This window comes from Miniopterus schreibersii, assembly GCF_964146895.1.
Source record: "Miniopterus schreibersii genome assembly, chromosome: 1".
Lineage (NCBI taxonomy): Eukaryota > Metazoa > Chordata > Mammalia > Chiroptera > Miniopteridae > Miniopterus > Miniopterus schreibersii.
The window spans coordinates 59,496,258-59,512,401 of NC_138101.1; the positions used below are offsets into that span (position 1 = coordinate 59,496,258).

Consider the following 16,144-nt stretch of genomic DNA (forward strand, 5'->3'; position numbering starts at 1 on the left):
AGGGCACTGTGACCAATTCACTCTCCATTGTGTCAGAAACTATTTGCATAAAATCCTTTACTTGTATTGATGGGCCTGCAGTAAGAAAGTTCATTTTAAGGTGCTTTCCTCCACTAATGGTTGGATGAATAAGATACTAACAAGCAAACTAGCTAACCAGTAAAATAAAATTAAAAACTATTCAAAAATCTCAGAACTTGCTATAAATATTCCAGTGAGAAATTATAAGGAAAGAAAGACTGAGGGTAACAGAATATAGTTTTTAGTCAGAATAACTTTGATTCTTACAAAACAGTTCAGCTGAATTCCATTTCTAATATATTTTTACTATCTTCAGTGTCCCAAGAGTCTATGTCACAGGGCCAAGGGATCTTTCTTTTCAGCTCCCTGGACATTAGCATTTCACTGTTAACCTGCATATGCTGCCCTTTGGACTTTCAGCTGTATTAATGAATCAATCTTTGAGAATATCCACTATGAGAGAGTTTTGTTTCATTCCCTAAAGGTCTCTGAAGCAAAAAAAAAACACAAACTTCAAAGTCATTTAGTTTGCCAAATGTCCTCAGGGTAAAAGTTAGCTTCAATTCTCTACTTCCCAAATCTTGGTCCTTCCTTAATTTAGTCTTTAGCTCATGTACTCCTTCTTTCTTTCTAATTCTTAGAAGTATTAATGAACAAGTTTTGTTTATATGTGATCTAGAATTAATGAGTACTATTTTTATTTTAAAATAATCTTTACATAATAAAAATAGCCAGGCCGGGCATGGCTCAGCGGTTGAGCATCGACTTAGGATCCAGGCGATCGTGGTTCGATTCCTGATCAGGGCACATGCCTGGGTTGCGGGCTCGATCCCCAGTTGGGGGCATGCAGGAGGCAGCCGATCAATGACTTTCTCATCATTGATGTGTCTCTCTCTCTCCCTCTCCTTTCCTCTCTCTGAAATCAATAAAGATATATTAAAAATAAATAAATAAATAATCAAAATCAAATCATATTCAAGTCTAAAATAAACAGTAAAATTGTCCCCCTTTCTCTCTCCTTGGCTCCATTCCCAAAAATACAGTTGACCCATGAACAAAGTGGGGGTTAGGGGAACTGACCTCTCCTAGCAGTCGAAAATCTGGATATAATTTTTGATTTCCCAGAAACCTAGTTTTCCCTCAGTAACTGCAGGGGTGGAGGGATTGGGTCCAGGACCCCTGCAGATACCCAAACCCACCGATGTTCCAGTTCCATATACAAAATGGCATAAATCAGTGCAAACAGTCAGACCTCCATATCCATGGACTCCCAACCAGGAATCAAAAACAATACAGGTATTTACTTTTTTTTAAAATCTGGTACAAGTGGTTCAATGCAGTTCAAATGTTGTACAAGGGTCAACTGTAATTTATTTTAAAGGTAATTGGGGTTTTTTTGGGGGGAGGTTGTATTTACCATTACAAATTTAAAGTCTTACACTATAATTTCTTAAATTTTTGACATCTATTCACTCCACATGATGCAATAAGAAATATGAAACATTTTACTGCCTTGCAAATTCTCACCTCTTGATTTTATTATTGATATTAAAGTTCTAATACTTATATTTTTATAATTATGTAATTAAATCTTGTGCAATTTGTGTAGATTGATTTAAAATCAATGAATAATATTAAAACAGGACTAGCATATCATAATTACTCCCTACTGAACCAACAAGTGTGGCCAAACACATGGAGAAGAGAAATTCTGTCACCAAACGCCTAACTCTTGAAGAATGTCCCAAGCATGAACAGAAGTCGCCTTATTAATTCGTTTTCACTTTTTTTTACTCCATCTAGGAAATTCTCAGTTCCTATTCTTCTCTTCATTTATGTCACCTTTCTCGTTTCACTTTTTTTCATTTTGTTAGAACAACATATATGTGGGTGTAGAGGTATTAAACTTTCCGAGCTCTTTCATATCAGAAAATTATTTTCTTCATTCAGTTAATGAAATTTCAGACAGAGGCAAAATTCTACATCCCAAATTATTCTCTCAGAAATTTGAGAAAATAGTATTCCATCATCTCATGGCTCTGAGATGTTGTGAATGCTGCTGAGAAAGTGTTGATATAATCAGCATGTTCCTCATGCTTTTGTAGGTGACACAGCAAGTTTTCTCTTTGAAAGAGTCTAGGGTATTTTTTTTAGTCTTCTGAAAATGCAAAAGAATGTGAAAAACTATGTCTTTTAAAATTTACCCTCCTTGGTATTTTATTGAGCTCTTCTAATTGAAAGATTATGTCTTTATTCAGATCAGAATAACTTACTGTTTTTTCCATCAAATGCTCCCAGTTACTACGCCAGCATCCTGCTTCTGGAATGCCTAATAAACAGATGTTGAGCTTGTGTTTGGCCTCCATTTATCATATTTTCAATCTCTTTGTTCTTTTATATTCAACTAATGCTCATGTAATTTTTTAATTCTTTCATTGCAAACTTATAAAAGGAAGGGAGCTGTGCATTTGTGCTCTGTATTTCATATAAAAGTCTGGGTTTTTAAATATTTTTATGTGAAACTTTTATGTAAAATGTTGCAAATCAAACTATATGCCTTCCTTCAAGACTGCAGCATTGAAGATGTAAACTAATAGTCTAGAGGAAGCTGGTAATCAAAAATTTAATTAGCAATTATATATTCCTTGTAAGATGATACTCTTTCCAGTTTATCATACAATTTAGCTACTTGTATTCATTTAATAATTTAAACTATAACCAGCAGCAACATTCCTTGTGTATACAAAAGGGGTGAGAATTTATTTTCCCATTTTAATACACATCACTGTTTTTATTTCAGAATTTGATATTCATATTTAATAATTCAGAATTTAATACCTAGTAGAAGAGATATCTTTTTCTTTGTTCCATTTTTGAGGAACATTAATCTACTAAAAAATCTATCCCTCAGATAGTGTATCTTTGAAACTATGTGCCTCTCTATCCTAAACGCTGAAATCGGTACTTCTCCACTCTTTTCCTCATACTATTATATTACTATTTCTAACTAGTCATTCAAAAGAAAATAGATATATTCTATCACACTAAAAACCAGAAAAATAATAGCCCATCTTAGAAATGTGAAAACCTTCAAATATAGAGCATCTTAACCAGCATTATTATTTTGCATGATTTTATATTTATTGAAACTGAAACAATTTACTTTTATAATAATTTCATTATTATCATGTGTGTGGTACCAAAAATTACAACACAAAGAAGTTCAAAAGCATTTTGCAATTTTTGCTCTTTAGGAATAGAAATTAACAAGTGCAGGAGATTAATTACTTATTGAATCACTTTGACTTAAGAGGGAATGGATACTATTCAAAATACCACATTTGCCCCAAAATAATTAAAAATAATAAAACCCAGATAAAATATAACAAAATCCTATTTGTAAAGGCCTCATAGAGTTGTGTATCACCATAGACAAAAGGGACCAAGAGTCTGAAAAGGGTAGAAGGTCTGAAAGGTGAGCTATCAATTTGCAGGTATTTATCCCTGGAGGCATTTGTTGATAATAGACAAGAGAGAAAGAATTTGGATTTAGCACTGGCAAAGGGTTACTGTTAAGGAACTGAGAAACAAATTTATTGTGGTCTTGTGGGCTAGAATGACAAAACTACAGATTTGAGAAGTCACAAAACACATAATCTGTTTCCCCATCAAGATGTTTTCAAGGCACCCCAAAATCCACTTTCACCTGCCTCCACCTGCCTACTGCCTGTTAGGCTCAGTCGCTGAAAGAGTCTCTGTCAGTGCTCAAGCTGCAGGAGAAAGGTTCTCAGTGAGTCACCAGGTAGGGGTAAGTGGTGTTCACCAGATTGATACAGGTTCAAACTTGGTGCCACTGTTGGGTCTGAGCCATTTAGCAAATGTCCCAGGGTATATCAAGTCTAGCTGCCACCTGCCGAGTACCCGCAGACCTTTGTGGTAGAGTGAGGTCTCAGGGGGTCATTAGGGTGAGGCCAGCAGAGTTTATCAGGCCCAAACAGACCAAGTTTTGGCTGTGTGAAGGGAGTGCTCTGCACTGGTAGGTCATGTGAGGGGAAACAGCCCCCATGTTAGAGCCACACAACTCAGTCTATCCCAGATTCTGCCAGAAACCACAGCTCAGCAGAGCAGGGCTTCCAGGAGTTGGGAGGGTGGAGCTACTGGATATCCGGTGAGGGAGAGCACCAGTCAGGCTTTGGGTAATGTGGAGGGAGTAGCCTCTACCCCAAAGCCACACAACTCAGTTACTGATATCCCGAGTCTTCCCAGACCTCTAACACTCCTGCCCAGGCATCTTACCCTTCAGCAGGGTGTGAGCTCCACAGCGGGGGATGACAGGAAGTCCTGAGGGTGAGGCTATTGCTTTCCCCCAGGCTGCTGCCCTAAGAGAGGGAGTGCTCAACCCAAGAAAGATGGCATCTCTGGTGTGGGAAAAGTACTCAGGACAAGGATTCTGGCAGCTGTCCCTTCAGCTCTCTCCCTAGAGCCACAAACCCTAGTCTCTTTTCATATGACTCTAGTCCACTTTGTTGCCCCTCAACCAGAGCCCAAGGTAAGTGGCTGCAAATGAGATTCTGTGCATTTAAGAGGTACCTGTGTCTCTAGCAGACTATCTCTTCCTAGCAGACACAATCCCCATTGATTTTCACAGCCATTTGTTATGTGGGTGCCTCCTCCTGGCTCTGGTGCTCTAGGCTGGGGAGCCTGGCCTGGGGTTGAAATCCCAAGCTCCTCAGGGGGAATGTTTGCAGCTGAGCTATCCCTCAGGGATCTCAGCCGCTGCTCATGGGAGCAGGACCAGGCCTTTTCATGTCTCCGCCCTTCCTGCCAGTCTTAATGTGGCTTGTTCTGTAAATCCTTGCTTATAAGACCAGCTAGTCTTCAGTTGGTTATTCAGGCTGATTGCTCTATGTTCTAGTTGTAATTCCAGCTTGGTCCTGGGAGAAGGTGAGTGTGGCTTCTACCTATTCTGCCCATCTTGAATATCTAAATTTCTCTTTTAGATAGTTTGTTGTTAGTGTATAAAAACACGATCTCACTTATACATGGAATCTAAAGAACTTAATAAACTGATGAACAGAATAGATTCAATGACATGGAAGCATAGATCAGACTGACGAATGTCAGAGGAATGGAGGAGGGCGGGTGGGTGGAGGGGGAGAGAGTAACCAAAGAATTTGTATGCATATATGCACAGCCCAAGGACACAGACAATGGTGGGGAGAGGGACTGGGGAGGGGAATGGGACAGGGTGGAACAGGTCATTGGGGAGAAAAAGGGACATCAGTGATATTTTAAACAAAAATAAAATTTTAAAAACTTTAAAAAAACACACATATATCTCCCTGATCTCTTAAAAAAAAAAAAAAAAAAAAATTTGAAGAAAAAAATAACCTGCCATTCATAATGGCATAAGGCAAATTTTTAAAAAACTAAAAATACATTCATAGAATTAATCATTTAATTTAGCAAGAAGTATAGATAAAACAAATCTTTAATAAAGTCTGTTATATTTATTTATACCAGTTACAGAAAGCTAACCAATGCAAATATTTTAAAAATACCATTTATAATAGAATTAAAAGACATCAGATACCTAGGAATAAATCTAATAAAGATGTGTGAGGCTTCTACACAAAAATTATAAAGCTCCAAAGCATTTAAAGACGACCTAAATTTACTCTTATAAAACAGCAGAGCAATCTTAAAATGAAGATAAGCATTTAAAGAAGTATATATGAGATCCTCAAAGAGATAAAGAATAAGATCTATTGTTTTTAAAAACTGCAAACATATAGATGTGAACCAAATTAATTATTATTCTTATATCATAATTTACCATACAAATCTTTTCAGTAATAATTACATGGTTTATACCGATGACTCATTTATACCACATGTAATTTTTAACCCTAAATTAATGGTATTAATTAGATGTAAGGAATTATTTTTGTATTCACATGTTACCTGATAAGCAGCAGGCCCAGGAGTAGTAAAAGCTTCTTTCTGATGCAAGAAGAAAGTCCGAGGAACAGAAGACCCAAATGCACTTTTCCTTTGTTTCTTTAAGCACGCTTTGCTAGAGTTGTCGATGACAGTATTGTTTAGGATATTATAAAACCCAGGACCTAAAATTATGAAGGGTATAATATATAAGAATAAAAATGCTTTTAAATATTTAAATGGAGTAAGTTTAAGTTCTTTTTTAGAAAGAACTCTCAAATATTGCTAGCAGAATGCAAAATAGTATGACACTTTGAAAAACAATTTGTCAGATTCTTATGAAGTTAAATATGTACTACCATCTGACCCAGAAGTTCTACTCCTAGGTACATTCCCAACAGAAATAAAAACTACCCAAATGTCCATCAGCTCATGAATAGATAAACAAAATGTGCTATACCCAAACAATGGAAAACTACTCAGCGATAAAATGGAAAGATAAATGCATCAACATAAATGAGCCTCAAAAACATCATACTAAGTGAAAGAAGACATATGTAAAATCCTGAATAATGGATGATTCCAATTATATAAAACTTCAAAAAAATGCAAAATCATAATGACAAAAACAGTTGCCTGGGGCCAGGAGTGGGAATGGAGATTAAATGCAAAAGGGCATGAGAGAACTTTTTAAGAATGATGGAAATGTCTCAAAACATGATTGCAGTAATGGTTACCTGACTATATACATTTACCAAAACTCCTCAAACTGTACACTTAAAATGAATTCTTTTTATTTATGTAAATTATACCTCAATCAGAGAAGAAATGGAAGGAAGGAAGGAAGGAAGGAAGGAAGGAAGGAAGGAAGGAAGGAAGGAAGGGAGGGAGGGAGGGAGGGAGGGAGGGAGGGAGGGAGGGAGGGAGGGAGGGAGGGAGGGAGGGAGGGAGGGAGGGGGGGAGGGGGGAGGGGGGAGGGAGGAGGGAGGGAGGGAAGAAGGAGAGGGGGAGGGAGGAAGGAGAGGGGAAGGGGGAGGGGAGGGAGGAAGGAAGAAATTCCTGATGGCAAAAATTATGGAAAAGTGTATGTAGCAACATTAAAAATAAACTTGAGGCTCCGTTGGTTGAGCATCATGCAGCTCACAAAACCCAGTCTGGGTGTGTTCAAGAGACAACTGATTGATTTTTCTCTCTCACATAGATGTTTCTATCCCCTCTCTCTCTCTCTCTCTCTCTCTCCATTGCTCTTCCTCTCTCTCTAAAATCAATTAAAGTATTTTTTAAATCAATTTAGGGGAAAAAAACTACCTATCATCCAATCTTCCTGTTGCAGCAGTTATTTTAATTTTTTGCCTTTTAGCTTTTAGTGTATATTTATAACCAGGAATGTTTTCTACAGTGCCAATATGAGAGAATAAAATCTCTTTTTTCATTCAAATAATATAAATAACTTTTATGCCACTGAAAACTTTTTTATCAAGACATTCAAATATTTGAAACAAATACAGTTGACCCAATGCAGAAGTTAAGGGCACCAACCCCCAGGCAGTCAAAAATCTGTGTATAACTTAAGTCGACCTTCCACATATGTGGATTCTCAACCACAGATCAAAAATACTTATTTGTATATGTTTTATAATTCAGTATTTTTAAAAAATCAGTTTCAGTGAGCAGCAATATACATAAAATAAAATATGATATACTTGAAAGAACAGTTGACTTGGTTATACTCATGTTATCTGGATTCTACAAAATTAGCTCTGCAACTAAATAGGTATGAAATGTCACTTAATCTCTTTTGTTTTTCTGGGCTTCGAGTTCTTGTCTGAAGATAATAGGGATTAACTAGATCAGTGCTATACAAAATGTGGTCTGTGGACTGCTGCCTGGTCCAAGAACAATCTACAATAAAAGGAGCTTACAACTTAATGTAAATTGAATATTTTACTAAGCATTTTATAACTATTCTTTTTCCATAGGAAAGTTGTTGACTTACATACTGGTGCATCTCCTTTCTCACTGTAAGCAGGAGACAGCTAACAAATAGGCACTTTGAGTAGCACAAGGCTAAATAATACTTTAGATTCCTTCTAGATTAAGTGTGATCAAATGGCTCTATATGGTCAAATCTTCTGTACTCCCAATATATATAAGGTTTTTCTCAAGGAAGCTGCCCTAAACTCTCCCCAATTTTTTAAATATTCTAGTTCTAAAGTCTATTCCCCAAAAGTCTCTACCAAAATTTCTGTTGTGCCAACTCTCAGAAAATCTAAATGCTAATATGTTTCATTCCTGCCATCTTCCAAAATTCCTCCACTGGTAACATTTAGGAAAAAGGTAAATGGAAAGTGTAATGAAAACTACTTAGGCCACCATTTTTTTTTTAAATATATCTTTATTGATTTCAGAGGGAGGAAGGGAGAGAGAGAGTTGAAACATCAATGATGAGAGAGTCATCATTGATCAGCTGCCTCCTACATGCCCCTGACTAGGGATGGAGCCTGCAACCCCGGCATGTGCCCTGACTGGGAATTGAACCTCGATGTCCTGGATCCTAGGTCAATGGCTCAACCCCTGAGCCATACCCGGCCGGGCCGGGCCACCATTTAAGATACTTAAAAGACAAGTACTTCATATTCATCTTTCTTCTGACATGAGAGGATAACATACCACATTACACGTGAGCTTAAGTACTTATTAAATAGAGGGATGTCAAGGTGTGTACATCTCAGGTACTACCTTATTAAGCTTCTGATTTGAAAAACCATCCTGATCATAATTTTGCTGATAGTAGAAGTTTTTCATATCAATTTTCCAGTCACTAAATGTAAAAATGCCTAGAAACCCCAAAATTAGACAGTTTAGGGGTGCCTTCTAACTTGCTCTGATTGATGGGTCCAATTCATTACTATACTATAATATCTACATTTAAAAAAACCCACAAAATTCCATGAAAGCCATTTTCACTAATTCTTAAAATAAGGTTCATAATTAGAGTTTAGAGCTCATCATAATTCAACTTTATCCTTCACAAATAAACTAACCTTTGGGGAATTTATATTACTTTTTACATCATACACTGAACCATCAAACTGAAAACAAGACCCAATCTTAAGGCAGTTGGATCACTCAATAAATTCATATTTATAAATAATTTGGATTTCAGATTCATGATAAACCCTACTAAGCTAGGCTCAGCCAGGATAGTGCTAAGGACCTATAAATGACCTCTCCAGAATGACACTCAGACTTCTACATAGAGGCTCAGGCCTCCAATTCCAAGTATTTCAACAAGCCCAGGCATATACTTCAAAGCATATGATTTTGCCTGAGAAGTGCTAGACTATCACTTTCACTGAATGCTGGTGGTGTTAAGGAAACCACCAGGATAGCCAAGATTGAAGGAGAGAAGAGTAAGACTAAAACTCTCAATGGCATGAGCAGTAAGTCACTTTGTACAGGAAGTATAGTATTACCATAACAAATTACCATAGCAAAATTTGTTGCAATGATTTGAGATCAGGCAATGGGGTCAGGAGTTGAAATAACTTCAAGACTTAGAAAAAGAGCCTTGAGGAAACAGTTAGTGATGGCTTAAAGGACTGTAATGAAAATGTTATTGACAGGTGGAGAAAGGATAATTTGTATTATATAATGGCAGAAATTTTAACAAAACTAATGCTTGGAATTATGAAGAAAATACCTAATAAAGTAGTAGATACTAGTTATGGAAATTTCTAGGCTGAATATCAAAAGTGCCAACTAGATTCTTTTAGCTGGGTGTACAAAGGAATGGATAGAAAGATATGAGCTAAAACTTCTCAGTGTTCAAGCAAAATTTATAGGAAATAAAAAGGAATCAAGATTTTCTGCATTTGAAAGTAAAACTGTTTTTCATCCTATCTCTCCATACAGCAAAAAGCTCTCAATGTAAGAAATGGCCTGAGGGCAAAGACCAAATCCAGGGTTAGCTATAAGACCCTAAGACCTCAGAAAAATAGAACTTCATAGAATCTCTCACTTAAAGAAAAGGGTCTCTAAGAATTTTAAGGCCATATGTCATAGCCCTGCCGCTTGGCTAAGACAATAGTGCTCCTAAGAATTTAAGAGTACTGAAACACAGCATCACCAAAGGTGACCCAAATTAGACAAGGGTTTTTCCAAGAAGCACATGTGAGTATGGCCTTGTCCAGTATATTTGATCATAAATTCAATAAGAAATCTACAAACTTTTTGTAAGACATTGTACCAGCTTGGAATGAAAGGAACAAACAACAGTGCAAAATGAAAAGTGGCTTATAGACCCCCGATCTTCTATGTGCAGGAAGAAGGCTGAAAAAGCTCTAGCTTCACCCCACCGGTGTGGCTCAGTGATCGAGCATCGAGCCATGAACCAAGAGGTCATTGGTTTGTTTCCCAGTCAGGGTACATGCCCCGATTGTGGGCTTGATCCCCGCTAGGGGGCATACAGGAGGCAGCTGATCAATGTTTCGCGATGTTTCTATCTCTATCCCCTCACCCTTCCCTTTCTCTAAAATCAATAAAAACATATATTTTTTTAAAAAGCTCCAGCTGCAAACAGCCTATTTCTTATAGAAAGAAAAGATGATTCAAAGGATGAAACCAAGAGCCCAAAAGGCAGAACAAAAGACAATGGAAAATCATTTCAAGAGCCCAACTGGGACCTAATCTAGGAAATGGCAACATGCTTGGTTGGATTTCAGAATGGCTATAGGCCTGTGACTGCTCTGGGCCTCCAATTTTCCCTCTTTTTTGAATAGGAGTGTCTATTATGATTATCCTATCTCTCTCCCACCATTGTGTGTTGAATGAGTGGGGCTCACAACTTGCATCTTTAGTTCACAGCTCTTCTGATGAAGAGGAGTCCAACGTAAGAAGCTGATCTGAAGTACCATACCCAAGAATCCTCACTTGTACCTATACCTGACTCAAATAACAAGATCCTGGACTTCAAGATTATACCATAATTCCCTGAGACTCTGGAGGCCCTGAGAATGCATTTGGGAAAAATATAAGTATTTTGTGGCCAGAGGGTAGTCTGTAGTAGGTTAAAGATGGTCACAAATCTTTGCTAACCCTGTCACTGAGAGATGAAGTTTCGTATCTTTCTGCTCAGCATGTGCTGCCTTGAGTGATTTGGTTGACTAATAGAATGTGACAGAAGTGATGTCTTGGGATCCCCAAAAGTAGGTCACAGAAGGCCTTGCAGCATCCTGCCAGGTCTGTGGTACCCTGAGCTACCATGTTCAAAGACCAGCTATCCTGGGGCAACAGTGCTGGAGCTATGTACCTACCCTGAATGAGCACCATCTGAGCTCTGCCACCCAGCTATCCCACAAAATAATAGAAAAGTCTTTTTATTTTAAGCAACTAAGTTTGTTATTCAGCAACAGATAACTGTGTGTTCACAATTATGTAAGTTATTTTGGTGCTATATTCTTAGCTCTGTATACTAGAATACACACTGAGAATATTAAAATATGTCATTGGACATCCCCAAAATAGAATTTTATCATGTTATATTACTGGCAGTGACCACATAGTTGATGTAATATATATCCACCAAACGAAAACTAGGAAATTCACTGAATAAAGGAAAATAATAGAAAATTACAAATAAGATGTGTGACATGTTGAATTGAAATCTTACCAAAATTATGGGTTATTTTTATCTATCTGTATTTAGTGTATAGTTAATGTCTTAAGTAAGCATTGTAGACTTAAAATGACAATGCCAACCATAGAACAACAACAAAAAGACTGTACTTTCTGGTACATCCATCTTGTTAGGAATATTAAGTTACATAAAGCTAAACAGTAGTAATACATGGACTAATTGCTAACCTGGCATTTCCTCTGTCTTGGAGTCCTCTTGGAATCGAGCAGCACTTTGACCAAATGGGGTCTCTTTTGATGTTGGTTTTTTCTTCAAGGGCTTGAAAGCAGTTCGAGATTCATTATATGTGCCAGGAGCTGGGATGGTTGATTTCATAGGTGCAAATCTCTAGTGAAGAATGGGAAAATACGCCACTGAGAAACTACAGTACATTTGATATTTCATGAGTTAAAAGCTTCCTTCTCAGTAATATAAAATCTGGAGCTTAATTTATTCTTAGTGGAGTAAAGAAAATGTAGATGAATTAAGATATGGTACCTATCAAATCACAAAATATATAGCTTTTAGTAAAGTCATCTATATATTAATACAGTTATGCATTATGTACTTTACTATGCCAGATAGACTTTTTGAAGGAAATCATCTCAATATGAGATTCTAGATGATAAGGTATGGCCCAGATTCATCTATTAACATACCATGCCATTTGCTACTTTTTGTTTACCCACCCTCCCACTGTTTCTATCTCTTTCTGTCTATCCATTACTCCCTCTCAGTCTCTGTCTCTCTGTTTCCCTCTCTCTCTCTCTCTATATATATATATAGACATGCATATATATGTATATATATATATAAACCATTTAATGAAAAATTATATATATGCCCTCTCCATCCTAGTCAAGACCGATATAGCCAAATACTGTGGTCACCTGGATTATTCTTTCTCTTTTTCCCCTTCAATGTGGTTAAAAATATACATTTGAAATACAATGTTTCATTTTTTTCCATTTAATTTCAGTTTTAGGTTGTTTTAGGAAAAAAACCCTCCCATTATTGATTTACTTTTATTTTTCAATATACGGAACATGCACATGCTTCCAAAAGACAAATATATATATATTTAAAAGTATACTCAAAGAAGTGGTGCTCTCTCTCATTTTCCTTCTACCCCACGGATGCTATGCCCTGGGGGAGGGGCATATTTATTACTTTTGCTAATTTCCATGATGACTAATTTCATGCTACCAACATAACATCAAACAGCATGCAAAACTGGAAAAATGAACAACTGGATACTGCAAGCCAGTAGAAATTATTGCAATATGCCAGTGACTCCACTCCATCTCCTCACTATCCCTTGTAGGTAACCAGCTTCATTGTTTTCTGGTTTATTCTTGATGTGTTTATATAAAGATAAACAGTATGTGTACATTTCTTATATTCCCGCCTTTCTTATACAGAAGGTAGTATATTATACATGCCCCTTTAAATATTATACAGTAGGTAAATCTTAACACTACCAAAAACAATTATTTAATGGAAATAACAAAAGTGACTCTCTGAACTTTTATACTAAGTACTATCTTATTATTTAGATTTTAAAAATGATAGTTCTCAACCCTGGCTGCATATAGAATTACTTGAGGAGTTCAAAGGAATACTAATGCCTGGGCCCTATTCTGGACTAACTGAATCAATCTCTAGGAGAGAGGGAAGAAGGCACTGGGTATTAGAAGGTATTAAAATTCTCCAGGTGTTTCTAATACACAGCTAGGGAAAGAGCATTGTTATAAAGGAAATCTTATGTGTGAAGATTAATAGGTGAAGATTTAAGGAAATTCAACGCATTTAGATAAAATACCAGACAACTCCTTAAATAAATAAGGATCCCAGAAACATAATCTGTCTTCATACCTACAAACCAAAAATTGTGTCTTAAGCCCACCTTGTTAATCGCATTATCGCTTTCTCTATTATATCTGTTCATATTCAGCTAAACACTAATACTACCTCAGCAGGCAGTCTGTTGCTTTTAAGTCCTCATATCTCTCATCCCAAAACCATTATTCTTTTCTTCATCATCCCCTATAAACAAAATTGGTATCACATTCTACTTTTCTGAAAATATATTGAAAATATTATAATTGGTGCCAAGCGATGTCAACTTAGAACTATATATTGGATGAACAGAAACAGCATAAAAACTGACAGTTTAGCTATAAAATTACATTTTAAAGGGTACACACATGCATAACATCCTATTCCCACACATTCATTTTGTGTAGTTACCTTAAGTACTATCAAGTTGCTCAAGGCAGAAACCTGGTATTCATTCCTGATTCTTCCTAAGTCCCTCACCACAACATCTAATCCATTAAAAAGTCATGTTAATTATACCTTCAAAATATACCTGTAATATATCTACTTGTCTCCAAGGAGGTACCTCTTAAGTACAATGAAACCAAAGCAGTCCCCTGCAGTCATCTGAAGGTTAATAATGTTCCCAAGTTAAATAAGATAATCAGAGCTGTACACAGTACAGTTGGTTAAATGTTGCAACTACATTGATCTAGAGGCTGCCGCATTATAAAAGTTTGCTAGTAATGTTCTTGCCTTAGAAATACTTTAGATACCGTCAAGTCTCTTTAGTATATATCTTGCAGAGTGGGAGATGATTACTGTGAAATAGACTCCAGCACCATTAACAAAGGCCCCAGTGGCAGTTGTTGATATGACCTATGACCTGGCTCCACAAAAAGCCTTTAGAACCTTCTGTGAAAGAAATGCATGTCCTCATAGATTACACGTTAATACTGTACACCTTCATTGGCAAAGTATATTTAAAAACTCAGACTAAAATCTCTTATAAGCTAAAATGAACTTTCACATATGCACATTTGCATAACAGAAAATGTTTAGATGGTTTCAATTCAAAAATTCATCTTTGTATATTGCTAATGTTATAATCTTATTTCATTTCATTTTAGCCACATCTTTTGGTAATATGATTTGCCTAGGCCATGTGTGTTTCCAATTTGCTTAAATATCACTTTCCTTTTTATAATCTCCCTGAACATCATTGGATTTGTTGCTGGCTTCACATTATACCTATTATACTCTACTTATGAAAATGACTATAGACCATTACCTGGGATTGAGAGAGAAAAGCATGTGATGCATCATTTACGTTTGGTGTCACACTTTCAGTCTTCTGAAATTGACTTTTAATGTCATATTTTCCAGGCCCTGGTACTCCCTAAATCATTGCAAAAAGAAAAAAATACATGTTCTCATTAAGAAAGCATTTATAGCACCCAAGGGAACAGTTGGCTAAATATGTGAACCAAAGCTACAGGGTTTTTAAACGAACTCCTATATGATATTACCAAAGCACTTCATTAAGAGGCAAGCCAGAACAAACTTCTTAGGAGAAAAAAAGAAAGACAGAAAGAAAAAGAAAGAAATTTTCCTTATCAAAGCTTCCCAGGAACCTGAAAACACACTACTTGAAACTTTGCTGCCCTCTACTGATACAGCTCAGAAAAAAAAAAAAATCTAGCTCTTCACATGATTAAACATTACAATGAATAAAAGTGGGTTCTACATTTCTTCCATCAGGTGCAGTGTGGAGGGGATCAATGGGGGGAAATACTTTCAACAATAAAGATAAATTTAAAATAAATAAATAAATGTATACAACCAGCTCTAAAAAATATTTCACTCTCCTTCAAATTTCTGTTAATCAATAGACTGCTTTGTTTCAAGAAATAACTTCAGAATATATTTTATTTTAACTACAAATGTTAGAAGATGTAAGATATTAAGCTTTTTGCTAGATATTTTACAACAGGTAAAAATTAATCAGTAAACACTGGGATTGAGTTTTATATCTTAGTAATGCAATTTAAATATATCAAGAAGTTCTATTTATTCATCAAAAATTTTAATTATCTTAAAATAGTACCTTTCAGCCCGGCCATCGTGGCTCAGCAGTTGAGCATCAACCTAGGATCCAGAAGATCAGGTTTGATTCTCAGTCAGGGTACATGCCTGGGTTGCGGGCTCAGTCCACAGTGGGGAGCATGCAGGAGGCTGCCTATCAATGACTCTCTCATCATTGATGTTTCTCTCTCGCTCTTTCCCTCTCTCTCTCTTGGAAATCAATAAAAATATATTTTAAAAAAAATAGTACCTTTCATATTATAAAAAAGTTAGATTCAAATCTTCTGCTTTATATATACCTTCCTTACTTTTCTATGTTTAAAAGAATTATTCCTTTATTTGTGAATTAAGTACTTAGGTTATAACTTGGATATATAATGAAATTCAATCAGTAAATCCTGTCACCTCTACCATTATAATATATCCAAATTCAACACCTTCTTCCCACATCCACAAGTACCACTCTGATATAAGCCACATCTCTTACCTTATTGTGAAAACTTCCTAACTGCCCACTGTGCTTCCACCCTTGTCCACTTTCAGAGTATTTTCAAAATAGAAGCTAGTGATGAATCCAGTTAACATCCTGAGTCAAATTGCACC

The 16,144-nt window shown here is 36.3% G+C and overlaps 1 protein-coding gene across 1 annotated transcript in view; it reads right to left on the bottom strand.

Annotated features, from left to right (window-relative positions):
• Positions 1-16,144, bottom strand: part of STPG2 (sperm tail PG-rich repeat containing 2) — a gene marked incomplete at both ends in the record, with an annotated part of 128,969 nt that overhangs the window by 45,010 nt on the left and 67,815 nt on the right. Inside the window, 3 exons of the mRNA XM_081153780.1 lie at positions 5,986-6,146; positions 11,827-11,986; positions 14,748-14,855. Of these exons, the coding sequence (XP_081009906.1) occupies positions 5,986-6,146; positions 11,827-11,986; positions 14,748-14,855 (429 nt within the window). The remainder of the gene's footprint in view (positions 1-5,985; positions 6,147-11,826; positions 11,987-14,747; positions 14,856-16,144) is intronic.